Below are 20,730 nucleotides of genomic sequence, written 5' to 3' on the forward strand. Positions count from 1 at the left end.
TTCTCCTGGGGGCGTGAACTGGCATGAAAGGGCATCGGGCTTGCCATTCTTCGAGCCTGAGCGATACGATAGTGAAAAGTTTAAGCGCCCGAAGAAGAGTGCCCAACGGGCCTGTCTGGGGTTCAGTCTCTTTGCTGACCGGAGGTATTCGAGATTCTTATGGTCTTTCCAGATGATGAACGGCTGCTCAGCACCCTCCAATCAATGCCGCCATTCCTCAAGGGCCAGCTTGACCACGAGGAGCTCCCATTCACCCACTGCATAATTCCCTCGGCCAGGGAGAGACCTCCAAAATGAGCTAAAGAGACGGGAAGGTCAGGACAGGACAGGAGCCGAAGTGAAGAGGTCCTTTAACTACTGAAAGGCCTGCTCTGCCTCTGGTGACCAGGATGAACATGCGTAGAGAGGAGGTGAGCTGATGAAGGGGTGTGGCAACAGAACTGTACCCCCTGATGAACCTCCGGTAGAAGTTGGCAATGCTCAGGAAGCTTTGCATTTGCTTGCGGAATTCAGGACATGGCCAGTCCTTCTCCGCCTGGAGGCAGGCAGGATCCATCTGTATGCTACTGGCTGATAGTATGAATCCCAGGAAGGAGATAGTGGTAACGTGGAACTCACACTTTTCGGCTTTGACATACAGATGGTTCTGCAGGAGCATTTGAAGGACAGCCCGGATGTGATTCTTGGGACCAGTGAGATGATAAAGCCGATCACACGGCGGCATGGTTCCCGGGAGGAGGTCAATCGCATAGTCGTAGGGTCAGTGTGGGGGCAACGAAGACGCCTTGGCCTTGCTGATAAGGCTGTGATAAGCTGGCAGAACAGAACTGAGGTCCGGTGCTGGGTCCTCCTTGGCAGGAGTTCGGGCCAGAAACGAGGAATCAAGGCAACTAGAGAGGGATCTGTAGAAGGTGTCGTAGAGCGCCGCCGGGTTCCACTCGCTGTCTGCTGCCACCGTTCTGAATTCCACTGCATACGCCGTGGTGCCATATCCCCCTGTGCCATCTCAAACAAAGACAGTGAGGCTTCGTGCTTGGAAGTGGTTGCATCGAACATCTTATAAAGTTCCCAGGTGAAGGCGTCATATGAGGAACAGATGGCCAACTGCCGCTCCCACTCTGCCGTTTCCCATAGCCTGGTTTTACCAGTGAGTAGCGATATGATGGTGGGGAAGGATGACGGCTGTAATTAGAAAATCACCAAGCACTGCATAAGGAAAAAGGGGCAGAGACCTGGTTCTCCAGCGAAACAGTTGTGGCAGGTGAGGTTCGCAGGTGAGGCAGTGAATTTCCCTACTGTGGGATCAATAAAGTTTATCTTATCATAGGTTCGCGGGATTGCTGCTGTGATGGCATGGAAGATGAGGACTGCGGGTTGAGCTGGCTAACGTGCTGCACCAGGTCTTGGGTAGCAGTGGTGTTAGACAGCGAGTACAGCAGGTCCTGTAAATTCTATGTGCCTGCTGGGTCCATGTCTGGGCAGATGTTACAGTCAGAGTGACTGAGTTGGACCCACATGCAGGACACAGACAGGAATACTGGTTTGAAAGTCTTTAATGAATTTAAGCAGTTCTCCTAAAGCAGGGAGTGGAAAGATAACGAGCTCAGAAACAAAAAAACAGTTCACACTCACTGGTAGCAAGCAAGAATCCATACAAGGGTAAATTCCAAAGGAAAGCGCAGCTCACCGGCTGGTTAAAGTCTATAAGGCTACAATCCGAAACAAACTATTCCAAAGTTTTTTTTTTTTTTAGCAGGATAATGATCGAAAGCATACCAGTCACCTATTAAAGGAACACTTCCAAGAACCCTGACCTAAACCTTATGGAGCATCTACTGGATGCAGTGGAGAAGAAATGAGCAGATTGTCAATGCTCTAGTGTGGATGAACTGAAAGTTCCCCTTCAGGAACTCGAGCTGCGTCACGAAACGCTATGGGAACGCCCCCGCATGACCGCGCTCTGAATCACGTGTCTAATCCGTCCAATGGATGGGCGAGACGTCACGGGCGGGGTGACGTAGCAACCCGGAAGCATAAAAGCCCGAGCGGCGAGCCCCACGTTAGATTCCTGTTTTCAGCAAGCGCTCTGTGTTTATTGTCTGTCTATTTTCTGTCTGGTTGGTGTTTTATCATTGGCATGCCGAAAGCCAAGGATAAGACGAAGGGCGAGAGCGGGCAGCGCTTCAGGCTGTGTGTTCCTCCCTGTCCACGATTTATTACAGGTGGGGATACACACAGTCTGTGCGTTTCCTGTTTGGGAGCGGAGCACGCTCAGTCGGCTCTCGAGGGAGCCGGCTGCGCACATTGCGAGCGTTAACCGCTGCGCACTCTCCGCTCCCGCTGGGCTCTCTTTGAGGAGGGAGCCCTCACTAGCGTGCCTCGCGGTGCCGGCCCCGCTTCTGCCAAGGCAGAGCGGCGGTTGCGCTCGTGGGGCTCGCAGATGGACCTGGTGGAGGGAATGGAGACGGGCCCGTCCCTTTCTCCTTCCTCACCCTCCAGGTCCTCTGTCCCCTCCCTGGGCTCGGAAGCACGCTCTGCGGTTTCTTCCCCCCGGGGAGCGGACTCGGCGCTCCACCTATCGTCCTCCTCCGAGGTCGATGTGGAGAGCGTCGACCCTGAGCCGCAGTCTCCTCAATATGGGGAGCTGCTCGAGGTGGTTGCGCGGGCAGTCGCTAAGCTTAGCATTGACTGGCCCGCTGAGTCACGGCCTGAGCCTCAGGGCTCTAGACTGGAGGAGCGTTTTTTGCGCAGTAGGCCGCCACCTCCGCCCCGGAGCCTGCCCTTTTTTCCGGACCTCCACACTGAGGTGTCGAGGTCCTGGAATAGGCCATTTTCAGCCCGGTTGTTCAGCCCCACTTCTTCCCATTACGCTAATGTGGCGGGGCTGGACTACTCCGGCTACAGGGCGATGCCCAGGGTTGAACAGACGCTAGCCAGCTATCTGTCCCCTGCTGCTGCATCGTCCCTGAAGGCTCCGGCGTTGCCTACCAAGCCGCTGCGGACCACCTCAGCGCTGGTAGGCAAGGCGTACACGGCAGCAGGTCAGGCCGGTGCATGTCTGCACACCATGGCGGTGTTACAGGCGTACCAGGCTGACATGCTTAAAGAGCTGGATGAGCAGGGGGAGAGTACGTCTGAGCAGGTAGCTGAGCTCAGGCGGGCCACTGATCTGTCCCTCTGCGCCACCAAGGAGACCGCCCGTGCTATCGGTCGGTCTATGGCAGTCCTGGTGGCAGCGGAGAGGCATCTCTGGCTGACCCTGTCCGATATGAAAGAGAAGGACAGGGTCATGCTCATGGACGCCCCCCTTACTCCCTCGGGCCTGTTTGGCGACGTGGTAGACTCCGTCGTCGAGAGATACCAGCAGGCCCGTGCTCAGGCGGCGGCGTTCCAGCGGTTCCTCCCCCGTCGCTCTCTAGCTCGTGGGGCTGCCGGGCGGGGGCAGCCCCCTCCGTGTACGGCCCCCTCCTACAGGGAGGCCCAAAAGCAGAGCGTCGCCTCCCGTGCTCCCCCGAAGCGGGAGCAGGAGTCGCGACGACGCTCTGGGCCCGGCCCTTCGGGCACTAAGGCGGATCTGAGGACCGTCCTCATGTCCAGAAGGGCCGCGGCTAAGAAGCCCTGATGGTTTTGGCCCAGGGCTTCCGAGGGCGGGCCCCTCTGGGGCAACACGGCGTACACCTCATCTTATGGTGCCCGGGTCCCCCCAGTACCCTCAGGAGGTCGATCTGCCAACCCTGCCACCTATGGTGCTTCAGGGCGCAGCGGTCTCTGGCGAGCGCCTCTCCCAGTTCTCGCCCGGCAACGTAGCGGGTCTGGGAGGCTCGCGGCCTCTCCTGAGGCCTTCGCAGCGGTTAGCTCATTTCCCCCATGTCGGTTCGCCGCCTCAGGGCACCCAGCTAACCGCTTCTATTACACCAGAGGTCAGTCTCGAGAGACTGATTCCCTTAGTGAGCTTTCTGGCAGCGTGGAAACTTCTGCCGAATGTGTCTCATTGGGTCCTGCGTACTGTAGAAAGAGGCTACCGAATTCAGTTCGGCTCGCCTCCACCTCGTTTTTCTGGGGTTCTTCCCACTGTGGTGGGTCCCGAGCAGGCTCTGGTATTGGAGCAGGAAGTACGTACTCGCCTGACGAAGGAGGCCATCGAGGTGGTCCCTCCTCACGACAGAGAGTCAGGGTTGTACAGCCGGTACTTCATTGTTCCCAAGAAGGGGGGAGGGCTGCGTCCCATTTTGGACTTGCGGCAATTGAACCTCTCAGTCGCTCGACTGAAGTTCAGGATGCTTACGGTCACTCAGGTCGTGTCTCAGATCAGGTCCGAGGACTGGTTCGTCACGATCGACCTAAAAGATGCGTATTTCCACATCTCCATCCTTCCCCCGCACAGGAAGTTCCCGAGGTTCGCTTTCGGGGGCGAAGCTTACCAGTATCGGGTTCTTCCCTTCGGCCTAGCTCTCTCACCCCGCACCTTCACGAAGTGCGTGGATGCTGCCCTGGCTCCTATGCGACTACAGGGCATCCGCATACTGAACTATATCGACGACTGGTTGATTTTAGCTCATTCAGAGCAGATGGCGGCTCGGCATCGAGATGCCGTTCTCGCCCATATGAAGGAACTGGGGTTAAGACTAAACGCCGAGAAAAGCGTGCTTTCTCCAGCTCAGAGAACCGCTTATCTAGGCGTCGTGTGGGATTCGACCACGATGCAGGCACGTTTGTCTCCTGCTCGGATCGAGTCGGTCCTCACAGCGGTCGCAAGAGCGAAAGTAGGCCGGTCACTCACTGTAAAGCAGTTTCAGAGACTGCTGGGCCTATTGGCAGCTGCGTCCAACGTGATACCGTTTGGCCTGCTGCACATGAGACCCCTACAGTGGTGGCTCAAGACCAGGGGGTTTTTCCGAAACAGAGGAAACCCGCTCCGCATGATCAAGGTCACGTGGGGATTTGCCGCCGTGCCTTAGCTGTGTGGAGAGAACCTGGGTTCTTGTCTCAGGGCCAGGTCCTGGGAGCTCCTGGTCGCCGCGTAGTGCTAGCGACGGATGCGTCCCTCACCGGATGGGGAGCGGTCATGAGTGGCCGTCCTGCCCGTGGTCTGTGGAGCGGCCGCCATCTCACTTGGCACATCAACCGCCTGGAGATGCTGGCCGTGTTTCTAGCTCTGAAACACTTTCTCCCAGACCTAAGAGGCCGCCACGTGTTGGTGCGCACCGACAACACGACGGTGGTCTTTTACATCAACCGCCAGGGAGGTCTGCGTTCGCGCCCCCTTTACAGGCTGGCGCTCCAGATCCTTGTGTGGTCCCAAGGGAACCTCCTCTCATTGAGAGCGGCCTACATCCCTGGTCATCTCAACGTGGGAGCGGACGCCCTGTCGAGGCAGGGGCCGGTGCCCGGGGAATGGAGACTCCACCCCGAGGTGGTGGAGCTCATATGGCGTATGTTCAGCAGAGCCCAGGTGGATCTGTTTGCGACGCAGGAGACGTCGCACTGTCCCCTTTGGTTCTCTCTGATTCATCCAGCTCCTCTTGGACTGGATGCCATGGTACAGCTGTGGCCGAGGCTGCGTCTGTACGCCTTTCCTCCGGTCGCTCTGCTCCCGGGAGTTCTGGAGAGAGTGCGCCGGGACGGAATTCGTCTACTGTTAGTAGCCCCGTTCTGGCCGGGCCGAGTATGGTTCTCGGACCGGATTTCCCTCCTAGACGGCTCCCCATGGGAGATTCCGATCAGGAGGGATCTCCTCTCACAGGCGGGGGGCCATCTTCACCCCCGCCCGGAGCTGTGGAAGCTGTGGGTGTGGCCTCTGAGGGGGCACAACTCCGCGCTTCCGGTCTCTCAACCGAGGTTGTGGAGACCATCCTCCAGTCCAGAGCTCCCTCTACGAGGAAACTGTACGCCCTGAAGTGGAAACTTTTCACTTCCTGGTGCGGAGACCGCCGGCTTGACCCTGTTCACTGCCCAGTTGGTACAGTGCTGGAGTTCTTGCAGGCCCGCCTCTCCGCGGGACTGACCCACTCCACCCTGAAGGTGTACGTGGCGGCTATTGCGGCCTGCCACGCCCCTCTCGATGGCCAGTCAGTGGGCAGGCACCCCTGGGTGACACGTTTCCTCCGCGGTGCGCTGAGGATCAGACCTCCAGCTCGATCTCGGGTCCCCTCGTGGGACCTGGCCGTGGTTTTAGAGGCTCTCTGCAAACCCCCCTTCGAGCCCATAGAGGAGATTTCGGACCGTCTTCTGACGTTGAAAACTGCCTTTCTCTTGGCAATTTCCTCTCTTAGGAGAGTGGGGGATCTTCAGGCCCTCTCGGTGGCCCCTTCCTATTTAGACTTTGCGCCTGGTTTGGCCAAAGCATTCTTGTACCCCCGAGCGGGGTACGTACCGAAAGTCCCCTCCTCGGCACCACGGCCGGTCATGCTGCAGGCTTTCTGTCCTCCTCCCTTTAGGGAGCCCGACCATCGGAAGCTCAATTGTACATGTCCAGTGCGAGCACTGGACGCGTACGTCCACAGAACTGCCCTGTGGAGAAAGGCGGACCAGTTGCTTGTTTGCTTTGGTCCCCCTAAGAGGGGTTTTCCTGCTTCTAAGCAGACCCTCAGCCGGTGGATTGTAGAATCCATTTCTCTGGCTTTCGAGTCCTCTGGTCTCCCCAGTCCCCTGGGGGTCAAGGCTCACTCTACCCGAGCGGTGGCGGCCTCTAAGGCCTTTCTGGCAGGTGTGTCCTTACAGGACATCTGCAACGCGGCGGGATGGTCCACGCCCCTGACCTTTGCCAGGTTTTATGACCTAGATACCCGAGCCACTCCCGGCTCCTCTGTCCTTGTGCCTTAGGCTTGCCTCCTCCTGGAGGCAGGGACTTGTAAGTCTGGCGGCGTGGGTATACTCGTTCCCATAGCGTTTCGTGACGCAGCTCGAGTTCCTGAAGGGGAACGTCTCCAGGTTACGTATGTAACCATGGTTCCCCGAGGGAACGAGATGCTGCGTCTCGGTGCCACACTTCCGGCGTCCCTGCGGCGCTTGCTTCATTTTCCAGTAAGCTAACGCGGGGCTCGCCGCTCTGGCTTTTATGCTTCCGGGTCGCTACGTCACCCCGCCCGTGACGTCTCGCCCATCCATTGGACGGATTAGACACGTGATTCAGAGCGCGGTCACGCGGGGGCGTTCCCATAGCGTTTCGTGACTCAGCGTCTCGTTCCCTCGGGGAACCATGGTTACATACGTAACCTGGAGACGTTTTGTTGGTTGAAACTTGGAGGAAACTTCCACCACAACTGTTACAGAAACTGGTTGATTTAAGGCCCAACCATTGTCAAGGAGTTCTGCAAAATAAAGATGCAAACTAAATACTAAAACACCATAACTGTGATCCACTACTGAGTGTCCAAATACGTTTTGTCTAATTATGACCAGTATATCTATTATTTTTATATTTTTAAATAAAATCTATTTTTTGGGAAAAGTTTTTCTGGAATAGTGTGCTTGTGGTATCTTTCGTCAAAATAAACACCACTTGACACGTTGTTTTCTATTGCAGTGAAATTCATACATTTGTAAGTGTAGCTTAAGTGTCCAAATACTTTTTTGGGGCCACTGTATGACAGTGTGGTGAAATTCTACCAAAAATTCTAATTAAAAAAAGGTTGAATAACTACTTTGAAGCAAATAATCTGATTCAAACCTGTTCGTTATTACCTTACTGTCCTGACTGTCTGTTTTTATAATCTTTTAGTCAGTTTTCTTCCTGCTGCAGAATACGCATAAAGAAATAATTTCCAGAATGGTTATTTTGTAGTGTTTTTATGACTTTTATATTGTCATGGTTTAAAATTAGTTCTGAAAATCACAGCTGAAATATTTATCTAGACTCTGTAGCAATCCATACAGATTATAACTGTAACATTCATAACTGGAATTATCTTTGTTTTTTCCCCATTTTCTCTTCAGATTGGTCACCTGCCAATTCAGAGGCAGGCCCTCCCACATAGACAGCACAACCAGATTACTCCCTTGGCTCCTGAACATCTTCGATATTTAAACTCCTGATCTCCCCATAAGAGTTATTTTTGATGAAAGAATGATTTTCTCCTACATTATCTAGTTTTATTTTCAGGCAGTTTCTCACAACACATTAATTTCTGTTAATAAATTCACTCAGTGGTGCAATTATGACTTTATTTGAATTTGCACTGCATTAAGCAACAGGAACATTCATAAGGATCATAATAAATGGTTGATAAAAGTTGAACGCAATGAATAAATGGTTGAAGATTGAAGTTTATTAGGCGTGTGTGTGTGTGTGTGTGTGTGTGTGTGTGTGTTGCGTCTCAGTTGCAGCATTAAGGTGTAGCTTTTCGATTGGTGGTGACTTCATGAACACACAGGCTGGAGAATTTAGGAGTAGTAACACTGAAACACACATGAACACACACATCAATACAGTCTCATGTTCTCTCATCTCTTTTAAAAATGGATTTAATTTTACTTGTTTATATTAAATCATGTAATAAATAAGCAATTTTCAGATACTCACATGAAGCCGTTATGTAAACAGCGCGGGTCTGTCTTTTTATACTTCAGGATCTTTTGGGGAGGTATTTTGCCAGGGAAAAACTCAAAACAGCAGGGCTCAGACTGTGCAACTCTTATAGCAAAAGCTGAGCGAGAGACAGATGAGGTGTTTTAGTCAAATAGAAACTAATGATATTGAAATTAATGTGCATAAAATGTCAAAATGTCATAAAATAACAAAAATTATCCTTCCTTCAGGTCTTCAGTTAATGTAACATATTTTGATGTAATTTTACTACTACTATACTAATTATTATTATTATTATTATTATTATTATTATTATTATTATTATTATTATTCATCTTTTTAGCTTTGTATTAATATTAATTAATCATAATATAATTCTAATTCTGCTCTTACAGAAAACTCAGATGAACTACACATGTGGTTTTGAGACACTTCATGTTATGTTTAATGCATTCTTCACGTGTAGAACAGGCTTTTATTTCACATGTAGGAAAATTGTAATCATTGCTGCTTTACAATATATACACTGAGTCACCATTTATCAAGTCCATATCCTATATAAGTCACTTTGAAGGTGTAAAATTACTGACTACTGTACATAAGTTAACACTTAATAAAGTGTGTGTGTGTGTACTATATATTATATATTTAGTTATACCACATATACAGCTAATGTTGTACAGCTCCACTAAAAAGTGTGTGATAAACCCACGCATAGCGTCTGAGTAGAGCTCCATGATCAGGACGAAGCCCAGAACCAGAAACACACGACTCATCTTCATGTTCTCAGCAGGTGTGTGAAGCTCTGCTCTCTTCTCTCTCTAACATTAGATTTGCTTATTCAGGCTCATTTCAAACATCGTTTTTTTTTTTTGTTTGTTTTTTTTATCTTATTTTCCCCCACCCTCTTTAAACACACCCCTCAAATCACCACTTCCTCTACTCAGGCTATAAAACTGCTTTAGACATATACTCAAGATATGCCACTCTATGTAAATTTATAATGTTTAAAAATCATTCTCTTTCTCCAACATTTGCTAGTTTTCAGACATTGTTCATGTAAACAATAAATCTACACACAATAATCCATAAAGACAAAGAAAAATTTGGTTTTTAGAAATTTTAAAAAGATTTTGGTTTTTAAATTTATTAAAAATATGCCTGTGTGTATAATATCTGCCAGTGCACGTCAGACCAAAAACCAAGTCATGGACTTCACGACTCCGTGGACTTCTGACAAAGCAGCCCCTCGTAAGTAAAAGGAATATGGCAGGCACTTAAAAGACTCATAAGGAAGAAAAAAAAGATTCTCTGGTTGAAAGAGATTTCGCAAAAAAACACGTAATGCCCGTCAACCGCTAACACCAAACATATGGTGAAGCATGGTGGTGGCAGCATCATGCCTTGGGGGCAATTTCCATAAGCAGGGACAAAGAGATTTTTCAGAATTTAAATGCAGCCAAATACAGAGAGATTCTTGAAGAAAACCTGCTCCTGAGTGCACACAACTTCAGACTGGAGAGAAGGTCCACCTTTCAGCTTGACAATGACCCAAAGCATAGAGCCAAGACAACACTGGAGTGGCTTTCACACAAATCTCTGAATGTCCTTAAGTGGCCCAGCCAATGAGAGAAACTGTGCAAATGTTACTGCATTTTAATGTTAATAAATCATGTGATTCATTTTGTGGTTTGTCTAAAAGTTTTTTTGAATCCACTGCATTAAGCTTCTCTACCATCAATAAGCATCACAATAAATAGTCGATAAAATGTCAAAAATTGCTGGTTCCTGGTGAATTCATGACTTTAATTAGAAATGAAATTCCATGGACTCTGTCAGTATGTATGTATTTTATGAACATAAACCATAAACATAAACTATTCAGATATTGGGCTTATTGGTTAAACATTTTGTCATGTGAACGCTGGAATTGGCGTCGAACTCCATGTCATGTTCATGTTCTCAGCAGGTGTGTGAAGCTCTGATCTCTTCTCTCTCTAACATTAAATTCGCATGAGTCACGTTTAACTGCTTATATTATACAAATGTCATTTAAATGGAGATTTTCACACAGCCCCTGTACATCTATACAGCTCTACACACACCTCCCCAACTAACCACATCCTCCACTGAGGAAATACAAACATGTTCTGAAGCTCTATGGTCAAATTTTATCTAGAAGATAGAAATTGATCCAAATATCATTCTTTAAACAATAAACACACATACAGCCAACTTTTGAGTGTTAAAGGTGATGAAACCTACATTTAACATGAGTTAAATTGACTGGTAACAGTAAAAATGTGTGTGTGTGTGTGTGTGTGTGTGTGTGTGTGTAAAACCCTCCTTTCCCTCAGCGCACTAAACTCCACAAATGACGCAGCCACTAGGGTGAAAGGCATTAAGGGTAAAGTAGACCAGTGCTCTCGGTTCTTATGGAGCCAAATGGGAGAGATAAATGAACAGACAGACAAGGTAAGTATGAATAATGATGGAAATGTTTATATAAAAAATGGATGTATGGACTGACTAACTTGTTTTTTGGTTTCAGGAAACAGATGTATGTAGGACAAGAAAAATAAACGAAATACTCACTGATTCACAATGAAAAGAAGAGAAATAAAATGAAATAAACAAAATTATTTAAACTGTTTCTCTGTCTGAGTCTGTTTGTTTCACATCAAGGTTTCACTTGTTTCACTTAGTGTTTGGTTTCCTTCTCTATTTACTTTTAATGCCTTTTTGGAATCTAAAGTTATGTTGAGTATATCTAAATTGACCTTTAGATTAGTATTTCTTAAGTTTCCCTCTTTTTAATCTGATACTCTTTAGTCTTACAATGTTTTACTAGTTTTAGCAAAAATAAAGCTTGACTAACTGATCCTGTTTTGTTTCCTATTTGAACTCTAAGTTTAACACACTCTTTGAATTACCCTTGATTTTATATTTGAAATCCCCCCCCAAAAAAAATACATTTCCAAATACAGAACAAATTTAACTCATTGTCTTTGTAAATACTATGGTACAGTCAATAAACAACAAAAACAACCATTAATTAAATGCAATCAGTTCACAGGTCAAATCTATGTGTCCGTTTCAATAGAACAGTCTATGAATGTGCAAGAACCGATCTCCGATTTGAAAATAAACAACCATCCGCGTCCTGTGTAACGCGTGCGATCATGAAATGCAGCAGTTCAGGCCTACTGTCCTGATGAACAAAGCGACCAGCAGCAACACGAATGTTGAGGGAAAGTTTCACATCAATTAACTCCGTTTTCCAGCGCATTTGCTTTCCTCTGTCCAGGGAAAAACTCGAGCAACGAATACTTTGTGTTTCTTTCGGCGTTTTAGGAGTATTCGAGACTCGGTGGGTGGCTCGCCATCTTGATCCATGTGATGATGAACTCCATGTCATTGCCATTTTCGCGTCAAGATGATGAAATCTCAATCTCTTGTAACACAAAAAAACTCAAGTTCAAATAAAATAAACGTTTTACCAAACTTTCCATTTAGTTCAACTCAAAGTTTCTCTTATTTTATCTCAAAATGTCTCAGCCGATCTAGCCGTGCTCGCTCATCTTCTCCCGTTCTCGTCTCAATCTTTTTTTTCTTTAATCACGCTGCTCACGTTGACTTCACCTGATTGGTCAACAGTGCGTTCCTCATGTTTTACTTAAAGGCAACATTCCATATTTCATATGCATCGTTACAGTCCGAGAAAATGAACATTAACATAAATTACAGAAAAATGAACAAGTACACATTTTATTACATCCATGACATGAAAAAAATGAAATAAAATGTACTTTAAATTGAACACTGAAGATTAAATATTAAACCTTTTAATATAATAACAAAGCACTTCATTTTAATTAACTTTTGTGTTTTTTACTATTTATTTATTATCTATAGTTTTTTTCTAGGCGTTACATGTGCATTATGGTAGCAATAGCAACGTCACATAAATTTGTATTGTTGTTCTATTTACTTCTAATGACGTTTTTCAAGTTCGCTGCTTGTTTAGCCTTTTTGCAGCTCTTTGAAAATTTGGTTTTAAAGTATCGTATTTATGTTTTGTTGGAGTTGTTTTACTCACTCTTTGAGGAGTTTGAAGAGTGGTTAAAACCATTAGACACCTTAATGTGGTGCAGTGGGTAGAGATATCACCTCACAGCTCCAGATCCACTGCAACCCTGTTGAAATGACTTCTGTGAGAGCTGCAACTGCACCACAATCATGAGCTTATTAGCTTGCATGCTGTCTGTGGTTTTGTATTAGTCATCACATACAAGTTAATAGATTTATAGATTAATACTAAAATAGATTCAATCAAGTTTTTAAAAAATTTTGCAAATGTATTGTATGCAAAATGTATGCAAAAACTTTGCATTCCCCCGAGACACCTTGCGTTTGCTCGCAATTTCTTTGTGAGAGAATGCAAAAGTTTTGTGAGTGGATGCAAAAGCATTGAAAAATAAATTTTCCTCTCATCTCATATATTTTTCCATCACCATGACCCCTTAGGGACTCTGTAAAAACTGACATCTCTCATTTAGATAAGTATTTCAGACCCTTGACTAAAGACCCTTGGAGTTTTTAGTGTGCACTTGAATGATTTTTTAATCAAGCAGCAGAATTGACATTTGACAGGTATGCAAATATTAGTCTCATTGGTTAAACATGTACAATAATATCTTGGCAATTTTTTGAGCTCTGGAGAGGTTTTTATTTGGTAAATTTCTGAACTTTCCATCAACAGAGCACATTTTTATTAAGATTGGCATTAAATTTCAGCTGATGTTATTTATAAACAGGCTTATTTTAAAATTAATGAGGTTTGGATTAAACCTATTGAAGGCAAGTGACCAGAAAAACCAATACGTTGGGTTGTGTATGCAATCCATACAGATCATAACTATTAATATTTCATATAATAACTATACACTGAAACTTTTGTTTTTTTGCGTTTCCTCCTTGGTCACCTGCCAATTCCCACTCACCAGTCAGCTCTCCTCTATCACATGACATGTGAACCCTGCCAACTGCACCTTTTTTCATTCTGCTTCTCAGGCTGCTTCACAGGACAGCGTAACACACTCACAGGAAAGTGCTATCTGCCCTCTTTTGCATATATGAGCTCACAGACACACACGATTGCCTAGTGTCAAGGTGATTGACATGGGGGAGAGAGAGTATGCCCCTCTCACCCAGAGAGCATGGCCAGTATTGCTGGTATAAAATTATGTTTGAGAAATCAATGATTTTCTCCTACATTCACTAGTTTTATTTTCAGACATTTTCTCACATCACACTAATGTTTCTGGTAATAAAAAATAAATGTGTACAAAACATCATACAAAAATTATTCATCCTTCAGATCTTCAGGAAATGAAACACATTTTGATGTAATCTTACTACTACTACCTCTATTATTATTATTATTATTATTATTATTATTATTATTGTTATTACTTTGTATCACTCAAGTTTTACTATTAATTAATAGAAATCATAATTTTAATACTACCATCACAGAGTGAAATACATCAAATAGAGATGTGAAATTTACACTTGCTGTTTTTAGATGCTTCACATATTATGTTTTATGCATTTTTAACGTGTAGAAGTGTATAAAGTATTGGCACCCCTAACCCCGTCCATCAATGGACTGCACAGCTATGATGAGACTGCTGAATCTTCCACACCCAAAAAAAATATATCAACGTAGTGCTGGCTTTTCCCATTGATAAACAGGATAAAGGGTTCCAATGCTTTGTGCAGCGCAACAAATGAGCTACAGTAAGTGATTTTAAACCTACTCAATGACCTATATGGATAATAAAATACCCAATTAATGTCCGTATGTATACACACAAAAGGCATACCTAATAAAGTGTGTGTCCTATCTTTATATATTTAGGATTATTGTGGTTGTTACGGTTAATTCATAGTTAACATGATGAACGGCATCATGGGGTTACTCTGCTAGAGGCACCTGTATGAAATTGAAGGTAATTGACTACATACATCCGCTAAATTACCTTGGGATCAGCTGGTTAAAAGGAATTGCAGAAATGACTAAGAAGAGGGAAGTAAGTTTTGAGATAAGTTCTAGCATCATCTGTTTGCACAAAGAAGGACACTTTATTTGCCAAATCAGCAAAACTTGTGAAAAGGTTCACGAAATAGCAGGTATCAATACGAGTTACCAGATACCATTAGAGCACAAATTATTGAAAACAGAATCAACGAGCATGGTGACAAAGGGATAGATTTGGAGCAGAAATCATTCCTCAGTGAAATTGGGTAAAGTTGCACAGAACGAAGCAGATTCTGAAGAACTGTCTTATTTTCAGATGAATCCGAAGTTAACGTGGATGGATCTGATGGTAGAGTGTTTGTGTTTGTAGAGTGTTTGTGTGGAGAAAACCAGGAGAAGAATTCCAACCACACAGCACTAAGGGTATTATAAAACACGGTCGAGGCTCGGGCTGTTTATCCTCCAGTGGTGCTGCTGAGCTTGTGTTCACTCAAGGCATCATGGACATCACAATGCAAACTTGAAGAAATCAGCAAAGAAATTATTCAAGCGAGAGAAGTGGATTATTTTTATTTTTTTTTTAGCAGGATAATGATCAAAAGCATACCAGACACCTATTAAAAGAACACTTCCAAAAAACCCTGACCTAAACCTTATGGAGCATCTACTGGATGCAGTGGAGAAGAAATGAGCAGATTGTCAATGCTCTAGTGTGGATGAACTACTTTGAAGTAGTATAATAATCTGATTCAAATAATCTGATTCAAACCTGTTCGTTATTACCTCACTGTCCTCACTGTCTGTTTTTATAATCTTTTAGTCAGTTTTCGTCCTGCTGCAGAATACACATAAAGAAATAATTTCCAGAATGGTTATTTTGTAGTGTTTTTATGACTTTTATATTGTCATGGTTTAAAATTAGTTCTGAAAATCACAGCTGAAATATTTATCTAGAATGTGTAGCAATCCATACAGATTCTAACTGTAACATTCATAACTGGAATTATCTTTGTTTTTTCCCCATTTTCTCTTCAGATTGGTCACCTGCCAATTCAGAGGCAGTCTGCCCTATTTCACATACATGAGCTCACACTATAGATGCTAATGATTAGCTACTGTCACTGTGATTGACAGGGGAGATAAAGTATGCCCCTCCCACATAGACAGCACAACCAGATTACTCCCTTGGCTCCTGAACATCTTCGATATTTAAACTCCTGATCTCCCCATAAGAATTATTTTTGATGAAAGAATGATTTTCTCCTACATTATCTAGTTTTTTTTTCAGACATTTTCTCACATCACATTAATTTCTGTTAATAAATTCACTCAGTGGTGCAATTATGACTTTATTTGAATTTGCACTGCATTAAGCAACAGGAACATCCATAAGCATTATAATAAATGGTTGATAAAAGTTGAACGCAATGAATAAATGGTTGAAGATTGAAGTTTATTAGGCGTGTGTGTGTGTGTGTATGTGTGTGTGCGTTGCATCTCAGCATTAAGGTGTAGCTTTTCGATTGGCGGTGACTTCACGAACACACAGGCTGGAGAATTTAGGAGTAGTAACACTGAAACACACATGAACACACACATCAATACAGTCTCGTGTTCTCTCATCTCATTTAGAAATGGATTTAATTTAATTTTTTTATATTAAATCATGTAATAAAAAAGTAATTTTCAGATACTCACATGAAGCCTTTATGGGAACAGTGCGAGCCTGTCTCTTTAACCTGCAGGATGTTTTGGGGAGGAATTTTGCTAGTGAAAAACTCAAAACAGCAGGGCTCAGACTGTGCCAGAGCTAAAGCTAAAAAAAAAAAAAAAAAAAAAAAAAAAGCTAAAAGCTAAAGCTGAGTGAGAGACAGATGAGGTGTTTCAGTCAAATAGAAACTAATGATAAAATTAATGTGCATAAAATGTCATACAAAAATTATCCATCCTTCATGTCTTCAGGTAATGAAACATATTTTGATGGAATTTTACTACTACTACTATGAGTAATAATAATCATAATATTATTATGATTATTATTAGTATTCATCTTTTTAACTTTGTATTAATATTAATTAATCGTAATATAGTTCTAATTCTGCTCTTACAGAAAACTCAGATGAACTACACATGTGGTTTTGAGACACTTCATGTTATGTTTAATGCATTCTTCACGTGTAGAACAGGCTTTTATTTCACATGTAGGAAAATTGTAATCATTGCTGCTTTACAATATATACACTGAGTCACCATTTATCAAGTCCATATCCTATATAAGTCACTTTGAAGGTGTAAAATTACTGACTACTGTACATAAGTTAACACTTAATAAAGTGTGTGTGTGTGTGTGTGTGTACTATATACTGTATATTTAGTTATACCACATATACAAGTAGTGCTGTAAAAAGTATATAATATACTCACGCTGAGCGTCTGAGTAGAGCGCCATGATCAGGACGAAGCCCAGGACCAGAAACACACGACTCATCTTCATGTTCTCTGTTCTCTTTTCTTTCTAACATCAAATTTGCTTTGAGTGGGGTTTTATTGGTTCATTTTAAACCAAAATTTTTTTTAAGTCTGATATTTCCCCACCCCCTGTACATCTACATATCTCTTCTCACACCTACTCAACTCGCCACTTCCTCTACTCAGGCCCTACAGTTTATTTAGAAGATAATAACTGATCCATCCCTTAACCTGTAAATATTAAACACTTTAATACAGTAAGACAGCCTACATTTGAGTGCAAAAGTTGATATTTCTGATGCCACTGTATATAAATACATACCTTTTTAAAAAGAATAATGATTTTTTTTAAGATCTAACTTTAGCTTGTTTTGCATTCAGACATTGTTCATGTATCTGTTAGATAACATTCCTTCATTTATTAATGTTTAATAAATCAGGCAATTCACTCAGTGGTGTGTTTATGATAATGAAGGTTATGCGATGATTAATACAATTTATGTGATGAGTAAACAGTGTGCATAGTAACACTGAAACCTGCCGAAACACACACACAATACACTCCATACACTCTCATCTCAACAAGATCTCACAAAATTTCATGCACACAGTACTTTCCCCCTGTGGTTACCCAGTCTGTGCCCGCTGCATGATTTGCACTGCATGTGCTGTGTACCAAAATAATTTAACCACGCCCAGATCTCCACTACGCTTTAAATAACACTGATGCATACCTGTCAACATTGGGATTTGAAAATAAGGGAAATCCAACCCTCCAACCCCCCGGGACCCCCACGCACACCAAGATTGTTTATTTTATTTATTTATTTATTTATTTATTGACAATTGGATTTTAACAGTGAAAGAACAAACAACCTGTTGTGAGGGATTTAGAGTATTAACAAGTTAAACATAAAAAAAATACAATAATAATTATATAAAAAACTAAATGATAATACATAAATAGAAAAATACTACTAATAAAAAATAAAATATGTTTATTTTTCGTTTTGACTCAACTGGGGGGTCCACACACACTAAGATACTTGCACATAGTTTTTGCCTTTTTTGCAGGTACTCCAACGCCATCTCTCTCACGTTCCTCCATGCTGTTCTTCTTCTTCTTCCACCGCTATTCTTCTTCTACTTGTTTTATTGGCAGGTGCCATTTGAGTGAGTTCTGTAGATGTTACAGCTAATGTTCTGTATCCTGCCACCTGCTTTACCGGAGGCGAATGTAGCAAACATATCAATTACATCCAGTGGGATTTTTTTTTTAAAGAAAGCTTAAAAATACGGGAGAAATATGGGAAAATATTTAAACGGGATGATAGCGGGATAGAATGTTAAAATACGGGAGAATCCCGGGAAAAACGGGAGGGTTGACAGGTATGTTGATGTGTAATAAATAATGTACCTAATTTTTAATCATATTCAGCATGTGTCAAGCTCAGGCCTGAGACCCCTCATGTCCTGTCCAGTCCGCCTCCTGACTCTGGCAAATAATTCATTGCTCCTCCTGTCTGCTTCACTGACACCATGGTCTCTCCGCCTCCTGGCTTTGCTGATGTCATCTTCTCTCTGCCTCCTGACTCTGACGAGGACATCATCGCTATGCCTCCTGACTCTGCAAGGTCGTTCCTCCAGTGACCTGCTCCACAGAGGTCATTGCTTCGCCTCCCTGTTCCCCCGAGGTCATTGCTCCAGTGCTATGTTCCACCGAGGTCATCGCTTCAGCACTCTCCACTCAGGTCGTTGCACAGCCTCCCTGCACCTCTGAAGACCTAAATCTTTCTGTGCAAAACCTGCCTTGGTGACCCTGGCAACTTATGGACATTCTGCCCAGGGGTCCAGAACCCCCTGTTTTGACACTTTTGGAGCACTTTGGGAGCTGCACCATTAAGAGGAGGGGCATGGGGATTGGGGATTCTGTCACAAATTCCCCTTCTTGGCATGTGCTTCTGCGCTGAGTGTGTGCTGTCTGATTGTGATATGATCCACGCTGTGAATTTTGACTATGATATTTGGACTGTCCTCAATAAAATACACACTGGACACATGCTATTGTGTCCTGCCTCTTTACCACTATGCACATTACGATACATTCTAATCAAATGCTTTTTTTATTTCTTGAATAAAAGGAATTTTCCTTCCTTGTATAAAATCAATAAACAGAATGAATTTTAAATGCAACTGTATCGTATCTACAAACCTAAATACAATATGGTGTGTGCCAGCATATACAGTATGCAGTACACTTTCTCCAGTGCTAACGGGCTTATAAATGTATGTTCATGTACATGTATTTACCAGCATATGTCTGCCCCCTTCCCAGATGTTACATGTCCCTTTAATAACCCATGCGCTACCATCCCGTCCTTACGTCCTTACCAACCTCACATCCAAGTACAGTTGCAAGAAAAAAGTTATCTTTTAAAACTTACCTGGATTACTGTATTACTCATAACTGAGTAATGTCTAATCTTCATCTGAGCCATAATAGGAGACAAACTCATCCCAACTAAACACACAAACACTACTGTTTAAATATTCGTAGACTAGGTATTAAAATGTATGTAAACCTCTGGGCTAACGATTTGTCCAGAGACTAAATGGTGCCAGGCACTGTCCTATAAAACACACACAAAATTAGAGAGAGTCTGCTCTTCTTAAGAAAGATCTGTTCATATGAACCTTGCCCTAATCAAACAGATTTCAGAGGACATGGTGGAGGGAGCATCATCATGGCCTGGACAGCTTGCACTCATTGAGGGAGTGATGAATTCAAAATTGCATCAAGAACTTTTACATGAAAATGTGAGTGTAGTGCTCCAGCACATTAATGAATGTTGGGTGATGCAACGAGACAATGAACAAAAACACATAACAGATGAACAACTGAATGGTTTAAAAAGAAGAAAATTTTTATAATAACCAAGTGAGATTCCAATTTTAGATGCGGACCTGAAAAAGGACTGCTTTAGGAACTAATGGTCTAAGATTCCTCCACACTGTGCAAGTCTACAGGAAACATTTAGAGGTTGTTACTGCTAATAGAGATTCTACAAGTTCTACTAAAAAAGGGTTCATTTTCTCAGACTTCAGTTAAGAGCTCTTCACGTTATTAGTTTAGCCAGAATGAGTGTAATATTACGACTTGATCTTGAATGAAGATCTAATCCCATTTTAGGAGTAATCAATGCAGAAATCCAGGTGATTCTGAAGGTGGGAATATTTCATAAATGTATGCCCCCCTTGGTTATTTATGCTAATGGACAGGTGTAGGCTTACCTGGTAGAGTGGCCAGTGAGCTATGCTACATAGGCAACACTGTGTGGATAATTATTTTAATTTATGCTACAGTGACATATAAAGGAATCATGTGCTTCTGACTTTATTGCAACAGTTTGAGGATGACCCTTTCCTGTTTCAGCATGACAATTCCTCCCTGCAGAAACCAAGGTTGATTTGCAGAGTTTAGTGTAGAAGAACTTTATTGGACAGAGATATTTTTGAGCTGAAGTCTGTTAGTCAGGTCTTTTTCCCCAACATCAGTAGTTAGGTTTATATGCAGCTTAATATTCCATTAATAATCCAACTGATAGCTCAATCAGAATATAAAACGTCCATGTCTACACCTTAATAAGCATAAAGTAAACCGATCATGGCCTTGTCTATCTGATTGAAAGAA

General features: G+C 43.5%; 2 protein-coding genes across 2 annotated transcripts; both read right to left on the reverse strand.

Moving 5' to 3' along the window:
• Positions 1–298: 298 nt before the first annotated feature.
• On the reverse strand, positions 299–724 carry LOC117597637 (uncharacterized). The gene has a single exon (XM_034305681.1). The coding sequence runs from the start codon at positions 722–724 to the stop codon at positions 299–301; it is 426 nt and encodes a 141-aa protein (XP_034161572.1).
• Positions 725–15,938: 15,214 nt separating this feature from the next.
• On the reverse strand, positions 15,939–17,100 carry LOC117597737 (C-C motif chemokine 13). Its single transcript, XM_034306200.2, has 3 exons — positions 16,995–17,100; positions 16,269–16,386; positions 15,939–16,144 (listed from the first exon to the last, which is right to left on the reverse strand). The coding sequence occupies exons 1-3, from the start codon at positions 17,062–17,064 to the stop codon at positions 16,075–16,077; spliced, it is 258 nt and encodes an 85-aa protein (XP_034162091.1). The 5' UTR covers positions 17,065–17,100; the 3' UTR covers positions 15,939–16,074.
• Positions 17,101–20,730: the final 3,630 nt, after the last annotated feature.

Source organism: Pangasianodon hypophthalmus, chromosome 7 (assembly GCF_027358585.1).
Source record: "Pangasianodon hypophthalmus isolate fPanHyp1 chromosome 7, fPanHyp1.pri, whole genome shotgun sequence".
Lineage (NCBI taxonomy): Eukaryota > Metazoa > Chordata > Actinopteri > Siluriformes > Pangasiidae > Pangasianodon > Pangasianodon hypophthalmus.